The 20735-nt window shown below is 39.7% G+C and overlaps 1 protein-coding gene across 2 annotated transcripts in view; it reads right to left on the bottom strand.

The window, feature by feature from the left end:
• RPRD1B (regulation of nuclear pre-mRNA domain containing 1B) overlaps positions 1–20735 on the bottom strand; it is a 69324-nt gene that overhangs the window by 2414 nt on the left and 46175 nt on the right. The window contains exons 6-7 of one of the 2 annotated variants that reach the window (XM_037811792.1): positions 16246–16421; positions 3801–3915 (exon numbers count right to left, since the gene is read on the bottom strand). In XM_037811792.1, coding sequence (XP_037667720.1) covers positions 3841–3915; positions 16246–16421 — 251 coding nt within the window. In that variant the 3' untranslated portion in view covers positions 3801–3840. The remainder of the gene's footprint in view (positions 1–3800; positions 3916–16245; positions 16422–20735) is intronic. The other variant, XM_037811791.1, reaches the window with a different exon arrangement.

The raw sequence follows: 20735 nt of genomic DNA, 5'->3' as shown, positions 1-20735 counted from the left end.
AAGGATTTAGATCTGGCTCTGTCTCTGCCTCTAATTCGCTGTATGATTGTGGGTGTGTTCTCTCTTTTCCTTACTTGAAAATAAGAAAATTGGACTACATCACTAAGTTTTACATGCCTTCATGCTAAAAACCTTATGCACACTTGAAGAGGCAAAGGGTTTGAGAACAAAAGCTTGAGCACTCTAGAAAGAGTGACGAGTGGTAAACAGGCTAAATGAACAATCCTACATTCAAGTTGTAAAGACAAAAGTTCAAGTGAGGAATGGGAGCAGGACCTAGGGTATGTAGCCACTGAGGCTCTCCTTAACCCCTCCTCCACATTACTGCCTGCAATCAGCTTTCCAACTAAAATGAGAGCTGCTTGAACAGATCATCAAATGAACTCTTGTCCAGAAGACAGGGGCAGAAATAAGCTTTCCTAGCACCCTACTTCTTTCCTTTGTAGACTTACCACATGAAATGAAACAATATTTTACATCAATTATTAATAACTTCCCTCATTAGACTAATAAGCTCCAGGAGGCAGGGACCAGGTCCTCTGCTTTGAGTAGTCAGTTAACAGTGGATACCCAGCACATTTGCCCAATGAATTAACAACATTTAAAACCTGACATGTATCAGTAAACCACATTAAATAATCTTCCTAAAACCTAGACTCTGGTCAACAGTCACATTTCATTCTATTGGTTTTCAAATCTAAGGATCTGAAGCCAAAGTTACCTGTCCCTTTCCCCTAAAAAGTTTTTCTACTTTGGTTGTACACACTTTGAGACAAATAACATAAAGCATGAAGACCAATACTTTATTAATGGACATGAATTCATTCAATAAATGTCTCCTGAACACTAAGTATGAAAAAAATAAACTAGTTACTGCATATTTACCCCCTGCCTCCCACCTGAATCCTGTGACCAGAGCTGACAAATCAAAGCTACCTCAATTTGAAGCCATCTACTCTTGGCAGCTACAAAGCTCCTCAGTGGAAGTAGTTCCTTAAGAGTAATATGAAAACCAGAGTCTCCAGTGAGCTGAACCGAGGTCAGAATCCAAGGTTCCTCACTTTTGAGTGATTTTCAGACTAACTTAGCAAATCCATTTTGGCTGAAAGAGAAGACACTTGATTTGATCTGTTTAGATACCACCTTAAGTTCAAATAATACTCTCTGAAGCAACCTTAAAATAAAATCCCACTGGTTCCTGTTTGGCACAGTGGGGGGTGTCCTATCATGCTTAGACTGATACTATATTCTAGATATAACCCAAGAAACTTCATTTTAATAGAAGGAAATATGTTCCACAGTCAAACCCTCTCCTTGGGCCAGTCTGAAACCTGATGGATTTTGCCTACAGTTCCTTATGCCACTGAGTTATACTTTTCATAGGATATTTTTTTTAAGTATGTGAACCTAGGAAGAGAAAACGGTGAGAATGGGATTCTTATTGAAAAGCATTAAAAAAATCTAGATTGGTGAAAAGAACAGTAACAACAAAAGCCCTATGGGCCAAAAGGTTTAAACCTGTCAGTAAAGGTGACTGGCGTTATACTTTGAATATCCAAATACAGGTAGAGTTGGCCTTTAAAACTGGTAAAACACGCACCTACTAAATTGGGACAAAACTTCATTTAAGTACCCTGAGGAGAGAGGAGCAGGCTAGAATTCACTGCAGGCTCTTATTAGGTCAAACTGAAACTATAATGATTTTATAATCCCCTAAATACACTCAGTGGTAACTGATTCTGTGACATCCCCACCCCCATTTTTAATGTTCAGGTTTCCAAATAAAGTCATCTGTAAATGTTGCTAAGGACTAACAAAAAATTAAGGGTAAATCCAAACAAAATTATCTGCCAAATACAACTCCAGCCTTCACTTGCCTTCTAACCATCCCCGCTTATACTCAGGTCATGACATAACTTTACTAGCTGGCCTTTCCAGGTTATTCTCTTTGGTTCTGGACAGGTAAGGGAGATATACCTCAGGAAAAACCAAGAATCTTTTGTCTTAACCAACCAGCCTGCTATTGGGCAAAAGTGCAACCCACAAATTCTGCTGCTACAAGGTTCCAAACTGTGCCCTCAGCAACTCCTGCTCTTTGAAGAAATCCTGACCTCTTTTCACGATACCACTAAAACCAACTACAATTTGCTGAGACCCATTCAAATTCTTTACTCACTGAAGTGTGCTACACCCCACAATCTCTTTAGTACACCAAGTACCACTTAGGAGGAGAAATGATACGGCAAGGTGGTCGCATGTTCCATGTTTAAAACGCCTTATACGTGTGTGTAATACAGACCAAGCCTTTAATCTAACACTCATGCTACCCTGCCTGGTAAAGGAATTCAAGAGCAAGACCTCACAACTGATCCACAGAACAACACATCACAGCACTCCTGCTTATCAGTCTTCTCCTTCTACTTTGCATAGCTCTTCCCTGTACCCCAGTTTTCACATACTTGCCTCATTATTCCACTTCTCATTACAAGGAAGGAAAGACACGGCAAACCCAATTGGTCCTTGTGCTTTTCCTTTCCTGCTTGTACATAATTTATGCTGGGGTGGTGGTAGAGGTGAGGGGTCGGCTGAAGCCTCCATTTGGCTGCCAGCACCTATGTAGCAAACCCTGTCTTACCTCAGAGGGAATGTGGGGAGCCAAGAAATAGGTTAAGAGTCATATGAGATTTGCTGCTGTTCCTGTTTCAGGACTCTCTGAGGAGGGGAAGTAGAGTGGGTGGCAGGCACCTGTGATAAACTACCTGGGTTTATTTGACTGCCAAGAAATGTTTAAAATGTGGAGAGTAAGGCCCAATGTGTAGTTCTGAGATAATACCTAGGATTTATGTTCCTGGCAAAGCTTTGGAATCTTGCCTCACAGACTCCCCTAACTTGCTAGAAAATGTGTCTAGCATCCCTCGGCTTCCTGGATCCAGCTGACACTGTGTGAACACAGACCACCACCAGGCACCAAGAAGATTCGCTGAAGGAAGCAGGGCTTATGCATTCTTTGCCTTTTTTGGTTAAAGCAGTAAACCAGACCTGGCATGCTTCAGATGGAGCTCTGGGATAAGAGGGTTAGAAATGACAGAGGCTGACATTGCAATGACCTTTCTACAGGAATTTCATTTTCAAAACAAATAAAATTATAAGTGTTTCCTCTAGCAACTCATGTAAAAAATACCACGCAAAACAACAATGCAAACATTGTCAAATCTATTTTCTTTCCTGCTAGGAATTATTTACATAAGAAAAATTATATTAGACAAAACACCACAGGCAGGGGCTTAATTTTGATGAGACAAGTTTTCCAATTATCAAGACTCATGTTTTTCTTTATTTTGCCCTGTTGTGCTATAGGACATATGGTATATAAAAATCACCCAATGCTCAGCTACGCCCATTAAGAGTCATAAAGGGTTATTATACACAAAGCAGTTTATGAAAGGCCTTGTTCTAAAGGTGACCCACCACGTTGAACTTAAGTCAAAAAATTATTTCCTTGCATGAAGGTTGAGAGACTCATGTAGGAAGGGAAAGCTGACTCCCAGCCCCAGTATTATTTAATCCAGCTACATCTACCCAGCCCTCCCTGTCCTGCCATGTGGCTTATCTCTCTCCACAGAGGCACATGGGACCTCTACTTAAGAAATCATAACCTCTACTTTAAACCACAATTTCATTCATTCATTCACTCATTTTTTAAAGGAAAACACAATATATAAATCTTTGGGCTGAAAATAAGAATGTTGCTTTTAATTTTTCTTCAAAAATCCACAGGGGAACAAAAAACCATCACTGACCTGTACCTGTCTCCCAGCCAGCTCCATGCTCCCATATGACTTAGTGGCAGCTGCGACATTTCAAAATGATACATTCTGGGGTGTCACAGCAGGGCTGGAGCTGCTGAGTAAGAAACTGGGGAAGATACAAGGAAAAGAAGAAATTGTGTCTCTAATTTGTGTCTCGGGGCCTCTCAGCTCCATTACCAAAATCAACAAAAAAGGTACACACAAAGTATTTCCCAAAAGGAAAAAGGACAAAATGGCTACAATCAGGAGAATGTTCTCAGAGCAATCCAACTGGCCATCAGAGGAGTCAACTGGGAATGGACTTCCTCAGTTTGAAACTGTATCACAAAATGTTTTCATTTTGTCTCCCCAGAGGACCCTCTACACAAGAGGCTTGATAAGGAAACACAACAGAGATCCCAAGCTGACAGATTTTCAGAAGTAAGGGAAGAAGAATAAAAAGTTAGTGTCTAAAACTCAAAGAGTGAATCACAATGTAAACTACAGACTATATGCAATAGTATAATTATAATAATAGTGTATCATCAATTATAACAAAGGTACCATATTAATGCAAAATGTTAATAAGAGAAAACAGTGTGTGGGTAGAGGGTGTTATGTGGGGACTCTACTTTTGCATGATTTTTCTGTAAAACTTAAACTACTCTAATTTTAAAAAATGGGGGAAAAGTGTACATGTAATTAAACTAGTAAAAATGAAACTAACAAAATTAAAATCAATTTTAGGTCTGGGCAATTTTTCAAACCTTTCTGTAATTTTAAAAGCTAAACATATACAATTTAGCAGATGTTCAGAAAGTGTTTTAAAAATATTTATTAAAAATGTGCCTGAGTCTTTTAAAAACATTTACATTTATCCACTTGTTCGTAAAACCCAGTAAAATCAAAATACTGAAGTATATATAATTAGTTCTTTTTTTTCCCCAGAAGTTAAAAGTGTCAAAAATGTAAGCTTTGTGCAAGTAACAAAGACCCCACAAGCTGGCTTCCTTAAGGACTATTTTAATGGAAAGCCGGGTAACTAATGTTATGCAGACAAACATCAAAGATGCAGACTTTTCAGCAGTCCCTCCTTTATAGACCAAATACTGGTAAGGCCAAGAATTCTGGGAGGGCAGCTGAGAAGCAAAAGGTAGGAAGGAAAAGGACAGTTTTCAAACAAAATAATTTAAGCACAATGTTTATTTATAGTTTTAAGTGCTAGAAGGTCTGCCTAGGGCAAGGTAGCCTGTAGGTTACTGTACTGCATTTGGATATAGCTCTCTCCACATGTAATAAGATTCCAATTCCAGGAGCAGCAGCAAATCTCATATGACTCTTATCTATTTCTTGGCTCCCCACCTTCCCCACCAAAAGAAGGGAAACATGTATTCCAAAAGACAGGATATCACATCTTTCCCACTGGATAGAGGTGGCTGTATAAGAATAGAAAGGAATCCAGTCAGGAAAATTTCGATTCAAATCCTATTCTACCACTTGCTTACAGTATGACATATGTGGCTTCACCTTACCGGACTTAGTGCCCTTATATAAGATGGGAATGGAAATAATACCTACACAACGGGGTGGTTATGAGACTTCAAAGAGACCAGGCACTTGCTAAACTGCTGAACGTGAATAAACAGATCTGAGAGGCGATAAAAGAACAATCAGTCCGGACTTAGTGCCCTTATATAAGATGGGAATGGAAATAATACCTATACAACGGGGTGGTTATGAGACTTCAAAGAGACCAGGCACTTGCTAAACTGCTGAACGTGAATAAACAGATCTGAGAGGCGATAAAAGAACAATCAGTCCATCCGTGTTCTATAATTTATGAGCAATCCTTAATCTTTCTGATTTGTATGTTAAGAAAACACATACAGAATTGAAGAAAAAGAGAATTATTAATGGGCTACAGAATCCTTCCTCCCATAAATTACTTTAGTAGAAGTTGGGAAAATGAAAGGGCCCTTGACCAGGGGCATCCCTTTTTCTTTCAAAGGCTTACCTCCAAGATGGAAAAATAAAAATCCACAGAATTTTGTAACTAAGTGCAAAATTTTGGAATTTGCACACAAATGTGCAAATTTTGGAATCTGTGCACAGTCCAATTCCACCAATCCACAGGCCCAGAGAGAGGAAGGAATTTGTCTAAGGCCACCTGAGTCAGGAATGGTTTAGGAGTAAAGCCTAGATCTTGTAGGGACATTCTCAAACTGGAATGAGCCTCCAACAAAGATATTCTCTGAACTAGTCTAGAAATCAACCGAGCTGCAATCATATCTACCACCCAGAGATCAGGATGCTCTGTGGCAAGCATCGGGCTAGGGGTGGGGGTGCAAGTCACAACACAAAGAGGATTTTATGGTCTAGTCGTGTGGGAGAGGAGGGAGTCAAATAATCTGCAAAAAGAATGACAAGCTATTTGTTGTTCTGAAGGAAAAAGATAGGTAGATATGATAAAAGGTCAGATACGGGAGACACAGATAGCCATCACAGTATATATGGAGGGAAGGTCTGAGGAGTTGGCTCTATAAGGGGATGGCGGGATGTCTTAAGAAAAACTTCCCTGAGGAAATACTGTTTCACTCGAGTTATAAATGATGAATAGGAATTAACTAAGGGTAACCAGTGGAAAGTGGGAAGTAAAGGGCAGGCTTGTTCCAGGCAAAGGAAATGGCATATGCAAAGCCAGAGACAAAAGGCCAGTACGAACAAAGCACAATGGAAGTGCATGCAAGGATTTGGGGCCACATTCTAAGACCTACGGGAAACCATTTAAATGTTTAAGCAGGGGAATGACATGCTCAGAGCTGCACACTGAAACTATCACATGGGCTGCCAAGTGAAAAATGGATTACAGGGCTTAAGAGCAAATGCAGATGGATCAGCAATGAGGCTACTGCAGGTGTCCAGGTGAGAGATGATGATAGTTTGGATTAAGATGGTACAAATAGAGACAAAGATGGAGAGAGAGTCAAGAAAAACTAAGGAAACAAAATCGTGATGGCTTGGTGACAACTTAAATGTGGAAGATGGGAGACTGCAAGGTAATCTGACAGAGGTACAGCAGAAGAACAAAAGAAGAGACTGACAATAGGAGGCAAAATTGACAGATTTGGGAGGTGAGAAAAATAGGTGAGAAATACTGGATGAGGTCTAGCGCCTCATTTGGATGAATGACAATGTCATTCTCCAATATAAGGCAAGAGAAGGAAAGCTCAGGTTAGAAGGAGGATGGTTGGTCTGTTTTGGCCATACTACATTTGAGATATCTGTGGAATTAAGATATATGGGTCTGAAATATAAGGAAGGGTCTGGGCTAAAGATCTGATCTAAGTCATCAGCATACAGGTTGTAGCTGAAGTAAGTTTAAGACACTCAAGGAAAAGGTCTGGAATGAGAAAAAGGCTAAAGTAATACCAACATTTATAGGACAGAGATGGAGAAAAGCTTATGGAAGATCAAAAAAGTAGGACTCGAACCAGCAGAGGGTGATACACAGAAACCAGTGAAGGACAACATATAAGGGTAATAATCAGCATTAGATTCTGTAGAAGGCCAAAAGAGAAAGGCAGACAAAGAGACTGCTCGAAAAGTATCTTTTGGCTTTTAAGATTAGACCACTGGGAGGGATTCTGAAAGCAGCCACTTCAGTAGAAATGGTAGACACACATGCCAATCTGCAATGGGCAAAGAAGCAGAGGCAGCAAGGGAAAATGGGATATGGCAGTAGCTAAAAAGCGATAGTGCTAGTGGTGCTAGGGGAGTGCTAATGTGCATTTTGTTTTAATATTGGAGAGGCAAACCACACTACATGGTGAGAAGGACACCTTCAGCCAGTCTACTGGAAACTTCTTTCCCAGTTAGGAAAAGAGATTGGCCCTAAGGCCCTCTGTGACAAGGAAAAGCAGAAACTAACAAACTTCAAGTTAGACATGGTGTTGAAACCTGCTACACCAGGTGAGTGTGGAATTGTTATTTTATACATGAAAAACTACATGCAAGCTAGAAGGCTTCATGAAGACCACTGGTCTCTATGGAGAAAGCCAGAAACAGCAAGGAATAGGCATTGCAGATCGAAATCACTGCATCATTACTGAGGTAGATGGTATTTTATGGGAGTAACTCCTATTTAAGTAAGTCTGTGCCCTACAAAATATTATGTGGGCAAAATAAATGGACTCAGAAAAGCAGACATCTTGAAGAAAAAGTGAGATGTGCCTACTCACATCACTCTCCAAACCCCAAGAATAAATTTTAAATACTTTTGCTGAAACTTGCAATAGTTCTCTGCTTTAAATTCTCAGATTTAAACATATTAAGCAAAAAGAATTGCACATACTTCTTCCTAGACATGTTTAAAGACAGAGGACCTGAATAAGGAAGAGAACAAATAAGGAAGCTTGCAAAATCATGACAACCACTGGCTGGTACCATCTCCTCTTCACATAATTCACCCCATACTTTTGAGGGTTCATGGACTTTGTTTGCAAAGGTTTCATTTTTACCTTATTGTAACTATCAAATGCCTACAACCATGAATCAACCACGGAGACTTTGCCCTTATCATGGAAAAGGGCTCTTTCGATATCAGTTCAAGTTCTAGATTTTATAAAGGAAAAAAAGCCAGAGATTAACTTCAGAGATTGCAAAGTATGCCACAAGGTAAGTTTCCTTTTTTCAAAATCCTAACTTGAAATAGGAGAAGACCATTCATTCCAGGACCACTAGGAGCATTCATAATGACCAAAATAGATCTTTGCTTAAAATAAACATGTACCTACTGGGTCAGATAGACACTAAGCCACTAAAGCTCACATTTCTGTAATCTGAAACCTGTTCCCAAAGTTATGCTCATGCAAGTCAATGTTATAATGTTAGTAACTATTTTCCCACAGCTGTTTCAAATGTAATGAAGATAATTTTAAACCCTGAAGAGCGCCCCATTTGTCTAATTAAGCTATCTGATGATTACTCCTCCATAAAACAAAGATTAATCCTTAACTTGTGGAGAATTTTTAATAAAAGCTCAATGAAGTCCTAGGCTGCTTGTGACTGCATCTTAAGGTGTTCTGAAAAAGAAAAGAGCAATAACTCCTCAGGCAGGAATGCATACTGTTGGCAAAGACCCTGAAATACATGACCTTCAGTGTACTTAAAGGCAAGCAGACATCTGCATAGACACACACAAGCCATTACTAGAAATCAGTAGGAAGGAACTAATCCAAACACTGAAAGTTAGCCCAAAGTTATTAAAAGAAAGAAAGAGAGAAAGAATATCCAACCATAGGTATTAAAGCAGCCATTTAAAATATTTATAAAGTTTTTGTTAATATAGGAAAATGTGTGAAGCAAAAAAAGGCATGACAGAAAACCATATATTATGATCAACTATTTTAAATGAGGAGAAAATAAAGGAAATATGCCAAAATTGAAAGTTGTTAACTCTGGGTAGTGAGATTAAAATTTTTTCTTTATACCTATTTGCTAAGTTTCCTATGATGTATTACTTTTACAATTAGAAGAAAAAAAGAAAGAGAAAAGAGATAGAACGAAGTATTATTTGAATAAGAATGAATGTTCTTCAAGCAGTACAAGGGGCCCAGATACTGTTTTGACTTAACGTGTATGCACTTTATAAATACGAAAAATTAGTGCCAAACACACTGCCTGAAACTCAGTGGAGCTGCTTCAGAAAGCAGGAGGAAGCACCAAAAGTTGGTCTATATATATGAAAACAATGCTATGGCTCAAAGTATGGAATTCTTGCGGGAAGACCTGCAAAATCATGTCACCTTTCCAATGTAAAGTTTCATGGGTTGGCAAACCAAGTCCTTAGTGATTGTGAGATGCCCATGGGAGTAGAGGACTGGGTGGGTAGATGGGGCCAGGCTAGGCAGAAATGTGAGGAGGCAGCTTTCGGAAGGATCTCAGCTCCCAAGAGAAAACAGCGGATGGCTCACAAACCCAGAAGTCAGGAGACCCGGGTTCTGGTCCTCACTGACTTCCTCTGTGACCCTGACTTACTCATGTTAAACCCTGAGATTTGTTTTCTCATCTAAAATGAGAATGAAACCACCTGCTCCCGCTGCCCTTACTGCTAGGGATAAAGAGATACAGGCTTTGATCATCATGGGGATGGGGGTCATTTAATCCAAAATTGACAAAAAGGAGCTCTCTATCACCACCTACTGCCTGCTTCATTATTGAAATGAAAAACTTCCAAACATCTGCACCCTGCAGGGAGGTAGGTGGGGGATGCTGCCAAAAACAACAGAGGGCCATCAGTTTGGTTTAGTGCTTCCTCAGCTGTAGCCAAAGTATTTCTCAAGTTGTTATAATCAAACTGCAAACAGAAATATGAAAAGTCACAAGGCGATGCTGGATTCTGGAACATTTCTGTCTTTCCAGCTGTACTGTCTGAAGTAAAAGGCTCTAATCCTAAGTATCTGTTATAGCCAAGGAGGCGGTACCAAGCTGAGGAGAAACTGCAGCAGCCCCAAGTTCAAAGAACCAGTTTCTCCCTTTCCATTCAGAACAAAAGCATCATGGGTTCTCTCAAACCTAGAAAGGCTTTCTCTGAGGTCACTCTGGAATGCTTTCATGAAGCCATTTTAACCACCTTAAATGAGATGTCATTTCCCTAAAACAAGATTCTTGGGGATTGTTTACATGACTCAACTTTGGTTCATCTGTTGAGATGTCTTCCTGCTGTTGACCTCACGGAATCAGATTTAACAACAAAAACAAAAACAAAAAAACACAAACCTGATGGAAAATTACAAGATACCTGCCTTGGGTTCTATTCCTGGTCTGTAGCTAACTCTCTTCTCAAAGTCTGAGTTTCTTCATCAAGTCAGAGGCCAACCACACTATCTCTAAGATTCCCTCCAGCTCAATAATCCTGTTAATGACTTTACCTAGACAACGTGTCACTTTACATTGCAGAAAAAGGCCAGCTATTATGACAGTGCCCTGGAGACTCTGTTGTATGCATGTGTGCATGCGCACACTTTCTAGAGGTTGGGGTTAAACTGACTACTGAAAGGTGACACTTTGGCTCTCAATCTGTGGTCCCTAATACCCGTGGCACCTAAACAGGGTCTTAGTAATAGCAAATGCATCAGTAAATGGCACCTATGATGTTTTTTAAAAATCTGCAGCAGATGCCCTCCCTGCTACGTGGGACCCGACTCCCAGAGGTGTGAATCTCCCTGGCAATGCAGAATATGACTCCCGGGAATGAATGTGGACCCGGCATCATGGGACTGAGAGTATCTTCTTGACCAAAAGGGGGATGCAAAATGAGACGAAATAGTTTCAGTGACTGAGAGATTTCAAATGGAGTCGAGAGGTCACTCTGGTGGACATTCTTACACACTATATAGATAACACCTCTTAGGTTTTAATGTATTGGAATAGCTAGAAGTAAATACCTGAAACCACCAAACTCCAACCCAGCAGCCTGGACTCCTGAACACAATTATATAATAATGTAGATTACAAGGGGTGACAGTGTGATTGTAAGACCTTGTAGATCACACCCCCTTTATCTAGTATATGGATGAGTAGAAAAATGGGGATAAAAACTAAAGGACAAATGGGGTGGGATGGGGGGGATGATTTGGGTGTTCTTTTTTCACTTTTATTTTTTATTCTTGTTCTGGTTCTTTCTGGTGTAAGGAAAATGTTCAGAGATAGAGTGTGGTGATGAACACATAACTATGTTATCATACTGTGGACAGCTGATTGTATACCATGGATGATTGCATGGTGTGTGAATGTATTTCAATAAAACTGAATTTAACAATAAAAAAAAAATCTGCAGCAGAAATCAAAGTCGTCAAATAAATGGAGAGACATTTGTGTTCATAGATTGGAAGACTTAATATTGTTAAGACGGCAATACTCCTCAAAGTCAGAAGAATCAACGCAATCTATTAAAATGCCAACAGCCTTTTTTGCAGAAATGGAAAACAAAAGGAGATCCTTTTTGTGGAGTGACTGCTTAGTGGGTATAAGGTTTTCTCTTGAGGTGATGAAAACATTTTGGAACTTCATATAGGTGGTGATTGTACAATTCTGTACTAACATATCCCTTAAAACCAAAAATTAAATCAGATTTGTTAAACCACTTTTAATGCAATCCCCCAAAAACAATCTCTTTATAGATAAGGTTATTTTGTAAGCGATGAATTTCACTCCCAGAACAAATATTTTTTGAGGAACAAATATGTTCCTGGCACTGTGAGCAAGCATTATGGTGTTCATAAACTGCTATGTATTTGATAATTCTATTTTTAATAAACATCTGGTCAAGTTAAGATGATATTATTATTGTACACTTAAATGTACACTTTAAAATGGTTAATTTTATTTTTATGTGAATATTACCTCATTAAAAAAAAAAATGCAGCTAGGAACATACTTCCCCAGAGCTCTTCACTTTGTAGCATATAACCTGTGTGTGTGCACTACGTGGCAAATGCACCCCACAGAGGACTGTCTACATTCAGTTCTAGATCACTGACAGTCACACACCATGATCTGAACAAAAATAATGATATGTTAAAGTGGTAAAATTGTGGTTATCTAATCCTTTTTTTTTTTCTTCACTGTATGTGTAAGTGGATATTTCTCTCTCTCATATACACACACTTCCGCATGATATGATCATTCTTACAGAGCATACTCACAACGTGTTTTATTCCTGCTGATGAGACAGGAACTCTGTGCCCCCCTCCTATCCCACCACTAAGATTAAGGCTTGTGAGCTACTAGCATTCACTTGGAACTGCCGTCTCTATCAAAAGAGACTTTTCTGGTTTCTTTGGCCTTTACCTTTTTAAATCATCTTCTATATCCTCCACATTCCTGAACCTCACCTATGGGCTGCTTTTTCTGTGTCTTTATGCTTGCTTTCTTTCCCATTTCTAGGTTTTCTCATGTTTGTGACAAAAGCATCAAACAGATTTTCAGCAACTCTCTTTCTAACCTTGCCTGGAGTATAAGGAAAAAGTGATAGGCCGATGTCAACCATGATGCTCAGAAGCAAAAGTGTATAGTTAAAAAAAGATCATCTTAAAATGAATCATGATTCTACTTTAAGGAAAAACGAAAACTAGCACAAAGAAGAAAACCCCCAGAAGTTTCTATCAGAAATCCTTTGTCACCTTTCTGTACTAACAAATCCCTTAAAACCAAAAATTGTATTAGATTTGTTAAACCATTTTTAATGCAACCCCCAAAAAACAATCTCTTTATAGGTAAGGTTATTATGTAAGTGATGAATTTCACTCCCAGAACAAATATTTTTTGAGGAACAAATATGTTCCTGGCATTGTGAGCAAGCATTATGGTGTTCAGAAACAGCTATGCATTTGATAATTCTATTTTTAATAAACATCTGATCGTTAAGATGTTATTTTTAGGATTTTAATTCTTTCTTGGTCTATTTCAATTCTGACACAATGACTGAGGATATTCTCTTTACTTATAACATTTCTTCCATTCTATTTTAACTCCATGTTTGCAGGTGTTCTCTACCCCATCCCCATCCCCTAGAGTATTAAGATCTTTGAGGGAAGAGAGCACATCTTACCCATCTTTGTATACTGCCTAACTGGCAGAGGTTCTGTTGACTTTCATGATGAATAAGCAACTCCTTAAGAGTTCTGAGCCTAAGTCCCTGCTCATGGTCTTTGGCACCTTCCTCCCACAGCCTTTCTTTGTCTTTCTTCACATACCTGTCTGCTCCATTTGGGCTGATCCCCATTATAAACATACTTTTCTTCAATTGCTATGCTCTTTTACAGAAAGGCTTTACTGACTGCCAGGAAATGTGGTCTTGCTTTAAACCACAATCCAAATTGCCAATTGTCTCCTTAATCTACATTATGTGCAATCACTCCATTTGGTTTCATATTCACCTATATATTGTTTATGCCAAAATATGACTTCCTTAAGGACAGAAACACAATCTCTTTCTGTGATCCATAACTCTCCCTCCTACAGCCCAGGGATCATCACACTTTCTATCCCAAAGTTTAGGAGCCACTGTGAAATCTAACATAAAATTCTCAACTGAAAGAAATAAAAATGTATGCTTGCTACATAAATGAAGATATAAACTTAAAAGCAAAAAGAAAAACTAAGCATTAACAAATTAAAATATTACTAGAACTTTGGGAAGAAAACACATTCCCAAACAAATAAATACATTTTCGAAGTGCTCTAAGAATTCAACGTATTCATACATTGAAGACAATGAAAAGAACTTTAAAAAGGTGGGTATATCTTGTGTACTGGCAAAAATAATATAATCCAAAAGGAAACATTCTTTTTTCAGTCCAATTCTCTGACCTTTTAAGCAGAGAGGGAAAAAAAAAAAATCTCTATGGGAGAAAGGATTTGTCTCGGCAGGAATGGAAAAAGAATCTCTTTATGCTTTTGGAGTTCATAGTATTAACGCATCTTTTAAGTGGCACGTACTTGGCAAGTTTTACCACCTCAATAAGGATAGAATGGATTAAGACCAGTTATCATGGGATGTGAGAGAAAAATCTTCGATTCTGGACTTCACATTTTTTCAGTGTGGATATAAAGAAAGAACTAAAGCTACCTTTGAACACATAGTATCTTGTATCTAATCATTTGCTTTTTAAAATTCACCAAATTTACCTTCGTTTTTATAATGAATGGGTTTGCTCAAGTGGCTGGGACATCATTTGAGATAAAGGAACTTAAAATTGGAATCTGCACTTTTCGGTGGTGGGACCTTTCTCTTCTGCTTTTTAGGCATGCCCAGATGAGTACAGAAATGCGAACTGGAAAGCTATAGAACAGACTCAAATCTCTGATCCATTTCTCTGCCTCAATGACCTCTTGTGGCACCCAGAATCACCACAGTGATTCTCCAAGAAATGCACAGAGGAGAGTGCAACTGTGGAGAAGGGAAACAGAACAGAGTTAACCAACTCTACCAACCCAATCTCCTTCTCAAAGACTCTGTCCTCTATGGTAGCTTGCCATGTTCCACTCAACAACAGATGCTCATGATAATCAATGTCTGACAGATCAGAGAAAGCCCTTCATGTGTCGCCAAGGGGCAGTTCAACAGATGGCATGGTGACTTACAACCAGAATCATTAATTACAGTCTCTTATTAGTCCCAGGGGCATAGTGCTGAAAATGCTTCCTCAGTGAAAGATGAACATTTCAGATAAATGACCGTCTGGTACTGCCTGTGAAAATTCCTTTAGGATTTCTGGTCAGTGCTGATTTCTAAATCTAAGCCATACCTTTTTATAGCCATTTTCTATTTCCCACATTCAAACTGGCTAGGAATATGAAGTTCCCACAACCACTGCCCATTGCAGTTCCCATAATCACTACAGGTAAGTATATGGTAAAAAGGCCTATTGCTCATTCCCCCCCTGAAATCAGATGACTATGTTGAAAGGCAAATACAATAATCTCAGCCACAAGGCTAGATGCTCAACTTTCCCTCTCTCTGTGCCTGTTTATGCATTTGTTTCTTGGAATCAGGGGGAATCCATGACACTGTTCCCCACATGCCCCTTACCTACTCCGAATGGGATTTGAGAGGTATTTTTTAAAACATAATATGACTGACTTCCCAACTCAAAACTGTCCTTCTCTCACAAACCACTGGTTGTGATTCATTTTCATGCCTCTTTTTAAAAAAGAAAGGAAGATATTACTGAAAAAGAAGCCTAGCAGCTTGGGGCAAACAAAATTTCCCAAATGCCTAAACTGTGGGCTCTGTTATCTCAAGGGACTAAACACTGAGATTAAACCAATGCATACTTAATTAAGAAGCCAAACAAGACCCATGATAAGGAATGATTTTCTGAACCTCCTCCCCCAAAACACTCAACTAACGTCCTCACTCAGGGCAGAAGTGAGTAACTTCTCAACAGTTTGAGAACTGGGCTCCATAAACATTAGAGTGAAATTTAAAAACTGACTATAGACAGAGCTTAGGGGCAGACTACTTATTGGCCTTAGCATGGATGTAAGTCAGAAATGAACCTCAATATGACCCAAAGGAAAAAAAAAATTAGGCACTTCCCAAATGCCACCCAATCAACATTCTTTGGTTTTGATGACCTCCTCTGTTCTTTTTTTTAACCTCAATTTACAATTTTTAAAAAACATGAGTTCAAACTAGAGCAATATTAAGATCTTTAATTCTGTGATTAAGAGTTCACTGTTTGTTTCACACCATTTGATCTGTTCTTTCCTGGACATATAAAACATGATTTCAATTTTCATCTAGGTTCAAATAATTACAGTATCTGATAGATGTTCCCATTTCATGAAATTTTAAGACAAAAATGTATCAATTAAGGCATTAAAAAACTTCTTAATATGGGCTACAGGAAGGGAAACTAGGGAAGTCTGGGTTGCCTTGCAAAGTACTCACTTCTAGTTTTTTCTCCTTTTCTGACAAAACATCTTTCTGGTTCTGGGTGTACTCCACCAACATCCGAGCCAGCTGGCGTCGATCTTCCAGTTCTGCCGCCAAGCGCCCGTTATATTCTGCTAGTAACAGACATGCTTCATCCACTGTTTTTGAAAGACGTTCAGCTGCCTCTTTGTCTAAGTACAAATGTGACCAAAAATAGAGACAATATACAAATCACATAGGTATAGACTGCAAATGTTTCTGGGGGAAGTTAACAGGTTCTCTCTCAATGTACAGAGTCCAAGAAAAAGCCAGAACCTGTGGACAAACAATAAACTGGCTGAATGAGAAATCCAAAGGCACTTCTATCAACAAGGCAGGACATTTTTGAATTACCTGACATGATGCAATTGTACAGGGAGGGGAATCTGCAAAGGATTTCTAAATGCCTATTCCTGTGAAAGCTCTACGAACAAAATAAGTGGAGATATTTAAGTTCATTCTTGAAATAATTTTTCTTTGCCTCAGAGAATTACAAAAGTGCTTTCATTTAAATTATTTCATTAAGTATTCTTTGCAAATTCCTTTGAAGTAAAAAAGCAAGCACTCAATTCTTGAATGTGTAACCTAAGATGAAAGAAAGCTACATAACAAGTTTGATAACATGCAGACAGCTAAGGAGGTAGTATCAGAATCAGGTCTCTAAAATGGACCTCTATAAGCCTTGAACTTGCATATAATGAGCTCTCTGCTTACATCCAGCAAAATATAAGGTCTGATAAAGAACGGAGGCTTTCAAATGCTTCTGAAAATGACCTACAGTAAGGACTACACTTCATACAAACAAATATAAAAATAAAAAAATCACAAATGTTTCGTGAAACAATACTTATCCTTACTATGTACAAAGAAATCTATCCTCAATTCTATTCCATTTAAAAAAAAAATACAGGTCATTACCTATCAGACTGATTTCAGGACCAATTAATGGGCTGCAACACATGATTTGGAAGAAAAAAAACTGTGAAGTTTCAAAATATAAGAAAGGATATTCTTGGAAAGTAGTGGTGAGCAAAGGTTCAATTTTGTGAAATGAGATGATCTTTCAAAGGGAAAAAAAAACAGAATTTGTATTTATAAAGAACTGATGTAATTAATTATGTGGGTAATGGTGAGATTATAACTTTAAATATGTATACCTCATTTTTAAAAAGTCCTTTGAAAATCAAAATAGCAGGCAGGTGCTTTGAAACAAAGAGTGACAGAGATTCCAGTGGTTCTATGAGACAAACTAAAAAGTGAGTCTCATATGTATGACTTGCCACTCATACAGATTATGTTGGTCCCTATGAATATAGGCTACTGGAGATGACACAGCATTCACACAGGCTTTTGGAATTTAAGATTTCCCTGATTGGTAAACAGTATTCCTGGCTTTTAAATGCCTTAATGCAACACTGGGAGATGAACTACTGAGGAATTCCAAAGTGGGTCTGATGCCAAAGACCAGGCACTTCTAATGTCCTCAGGCACAGGGAAACGGAAGCTTTTGGTGAAAGGGAAGGAGTGAAAAGAATAAATCCCATTCCAATGTCTCCAGTCTGGTTCTATAACACAAATGAGAAAAACAGGACACAAAGGAAAGAGACAATCTCAACCATAGGTAAAGAAGAGGGTAAAACTAATTTCCTAGATTGGTGGTATATTCTATGAACAAGCTGTTGGGGTGGTTAGGTTGGTTTCAGCTTTGTCATTGGCTTGACTATATGATTTAAAAAAAAAAAAAAAAAAGGTTAATTTTTCCTATGGCAAAAATTGGCAAGGAAACCACCAAGAACTTGTATAAGGGAGACAATTCATTTTCATAAATGATTACAATTCTGAAAAATAACTTGTAATAGTTTTAGGAAGTGAAGAAAAGATGCTACAGAAGCAAGATGATAGCTTCAGGAAACTTATCTGTGGCTGTACTGTACTCACATTCTGCCCTATAACATCAAGTGAGTGGCTGTGTGCCTCTAACGGCAAGCCTTCTACTTGTGTGTGGGTACCCCATTCCTTCTTACTCAAAAATTCAGCTTCTGCCATTGTCTTCTTTCTTTCCCCATGCATTATCAATTTCTCTCTCTCCCTCTTGAAGTGCTACCATCAGCATAAAAACATGCTGTTATATCTTCTATCAATCACACATCACTCTCCAGCTATTGTCCCATCTCCCCAAAGCTCCTCAAGACCAACATCCACCCCTTCTCCTACTATTGTCCCTTAAACCCATCCACATCAAGCTTTTATACCCACCAAATCTCTGCTCAAAACCATTCAATTAACTTAAAAAATATTTGAGTTCCTGTGTTGTGAATGACTCCATTCTAAGCTTTCAGAGAAAGCAGGCAAAACAGACAAAAAGTCTCTGCCCTCAAGAAGTGTACATTCTCAAGTAAGAAGAGAAATAATATACTATATTTTACTTATTTACCAGCAGAAGATAGGAACTGTAGAGAAAAAGAAGACAGAGGAGAAGAAATGGGGGGTGGAGAGCAGAAAGGTAAATGTAAATGAGGTAGTCAGTAGGCCTCATTGAGAAGGAGATAAATCAATAAAGACTTTAAGGAAGGGAGAGAACAAGCCTAGTGACTATTTGGGGAAGAGCATTCTAAGTAGAGGAAACAGCAAGTAAAAGGTCCTAAGAGGGAGAATGCCTGGGAAGAAGCCCCTATGTTGGAGCAGTGAGCAAGGGGAAAAGCAGTAGAAAGGTATGAGGTAATGGGAGCCAGACGATCAAGGGCACTGAAGTCTCTGGCTTTTACTCTGGGTGATAAGGGAAGCCATTGGGGTGCTCTGAGCAGAGGGAGACAAGCTCCAACTTCCATTTTAACAGAATCTCTCTGGTCACTACATTGAGAAGAGATTGAAGGGTGGGGATGGGGGACAAGGAAGACGCAGGGAGACCAGGTAGGAAGCTCCAGCAATAATCCAAGTGAAGGAGGGCGGGGCAAGATGGCAGACTGGTGAGCTGTATGTTTTAGTTACTCCTCCAGGAAAGTAGGTAAAAAGCCAGGAACTGCGTGGACTGGACACCACAGAGCAATCTGTCTTTGGGCATACTTCATACAACACTCATGAAAACGTGGAACTGCTGAGATCAGCGAAATCTGTAAGTTTTTGCGGCCAGGGGACCCGCGCCCCTCCCTGCCAGGCTCAGTCCCGGGGGAGGAGGGGCTGTCAGCTCCAGGAAGGAGAAGGGAGAATTGCAGTGGCTGCTCTCATCGGAAACTCATTCTACTGATTCAAACTCCAACCATAGATAGACTGAGGCCAGACACCAGAGACTCTGAGAGCAGCCAGCCCAGCAGAGAGGAGACGGGCATAGAAGGAAAACAACACGAGAAGCTCCAAAGTAAAAGCAGAGGATTTTTGGAGTTCTGGTGAACACAGAAAGGGGAAGGGCGGAGATCAGGCCTTGAGGCGCATATGCAAATCCCGAAGCAAGGCTGATCTCTCTGCCCAGGGCACCTTTCCTTAATGGCCCTGGTTGCTTTGTCTATTAGCATTTCAATAACCCATTAGATCTCTGAGGAGGGCCGGTTTTTTTTTTTTTTTTTTTTTTTTTTTTTTTAAATCCTTTTTGCTTTTTCTAAAACAATTACTCTAAGAAGCTCAATACAGAAAGCTTCAAAGAATTGAAATTTGGGCACGTCAAGTCAAGAGCAGAACTAAGAGAGCTCTGAGACAAAAGGCAATAATCCAGTGGCTGAGAAAATTCACTAAACAACACAACTTCCCAAGAAAAGGGGGGTGTCCGCTCACAGCCATCATCCTGGTGGACAGGAAACACTCCTGCCCATCGCCAGCCCCATAGCCCAGAGCTGCCCCAGACAACCCAGTGTGACGGAAGTGCTTCAAATAACAGGCACACACCACAAAACTGGGCGTGGACATTAGCCTTCCCTGCAACCTCAGCTGAATGTCCCAGAGCTGGGAAGAGGGAGCAGTGTGAATTAACAGAGCCCCATTCAGCCATCATTTGAGCAGACTGGGAGCCTCCCAACACAGCCCAGCAGCCCAGAACTGCCCTGGGGGGACGGCACTCACCTGTGACATAGCACAGTCATACCTCAACAGAGGACCCGGAGTGCACAGCCTGGAAGAGGGGCCCACTTGCAAGTCTCAGGAGCCATACGCCAATACCAAAGACCTGTGGGTCAGTGGCAGAGACAAACTGTGGCAGGACTGAACTGAAGGATTAGACTATTGCAGTAGCTTTAAAACTCTAGGATCATCAGGGAGATTTGATTGTTAGGGCCACCCCCCCCTCCCCGACTGCCCAGAAACACGCCCCACATACAGGGCAGGCAACACCAACTACACACGCAAGCTTGGGACACCAATTGGGCCCCACAAGACTCACTCCCCCACTCACCAAAAAGGCTAAGCAGGGGAGAACTGGCTTGTGGAGAACAGGTGGCTCGTGGACGCCACCTGCTGGTTAGTTAGAGAAAGTGTACTCC

The sequence above is a fragment of the Choloepus didactylus genome, chromosome 19, assembly GCF_015220235.1.
Source record: "Choloepus didactylus isolate mChoDid1 chromosome 19, mChoDid1.pri, whole genome shotgun sequence".
In the NCBI taxonomy this organism is placed as follows: Eukaryota; Metazoa; Chordata; class Mammalia; order Pilosa; family Megalonychidae; genus Choloepus; species Choloepus didactylus.
Note: the sequence above shows the minus strand (reverse complement) of the source record. Positions and strands in the feature narration are given on the sequence as shown.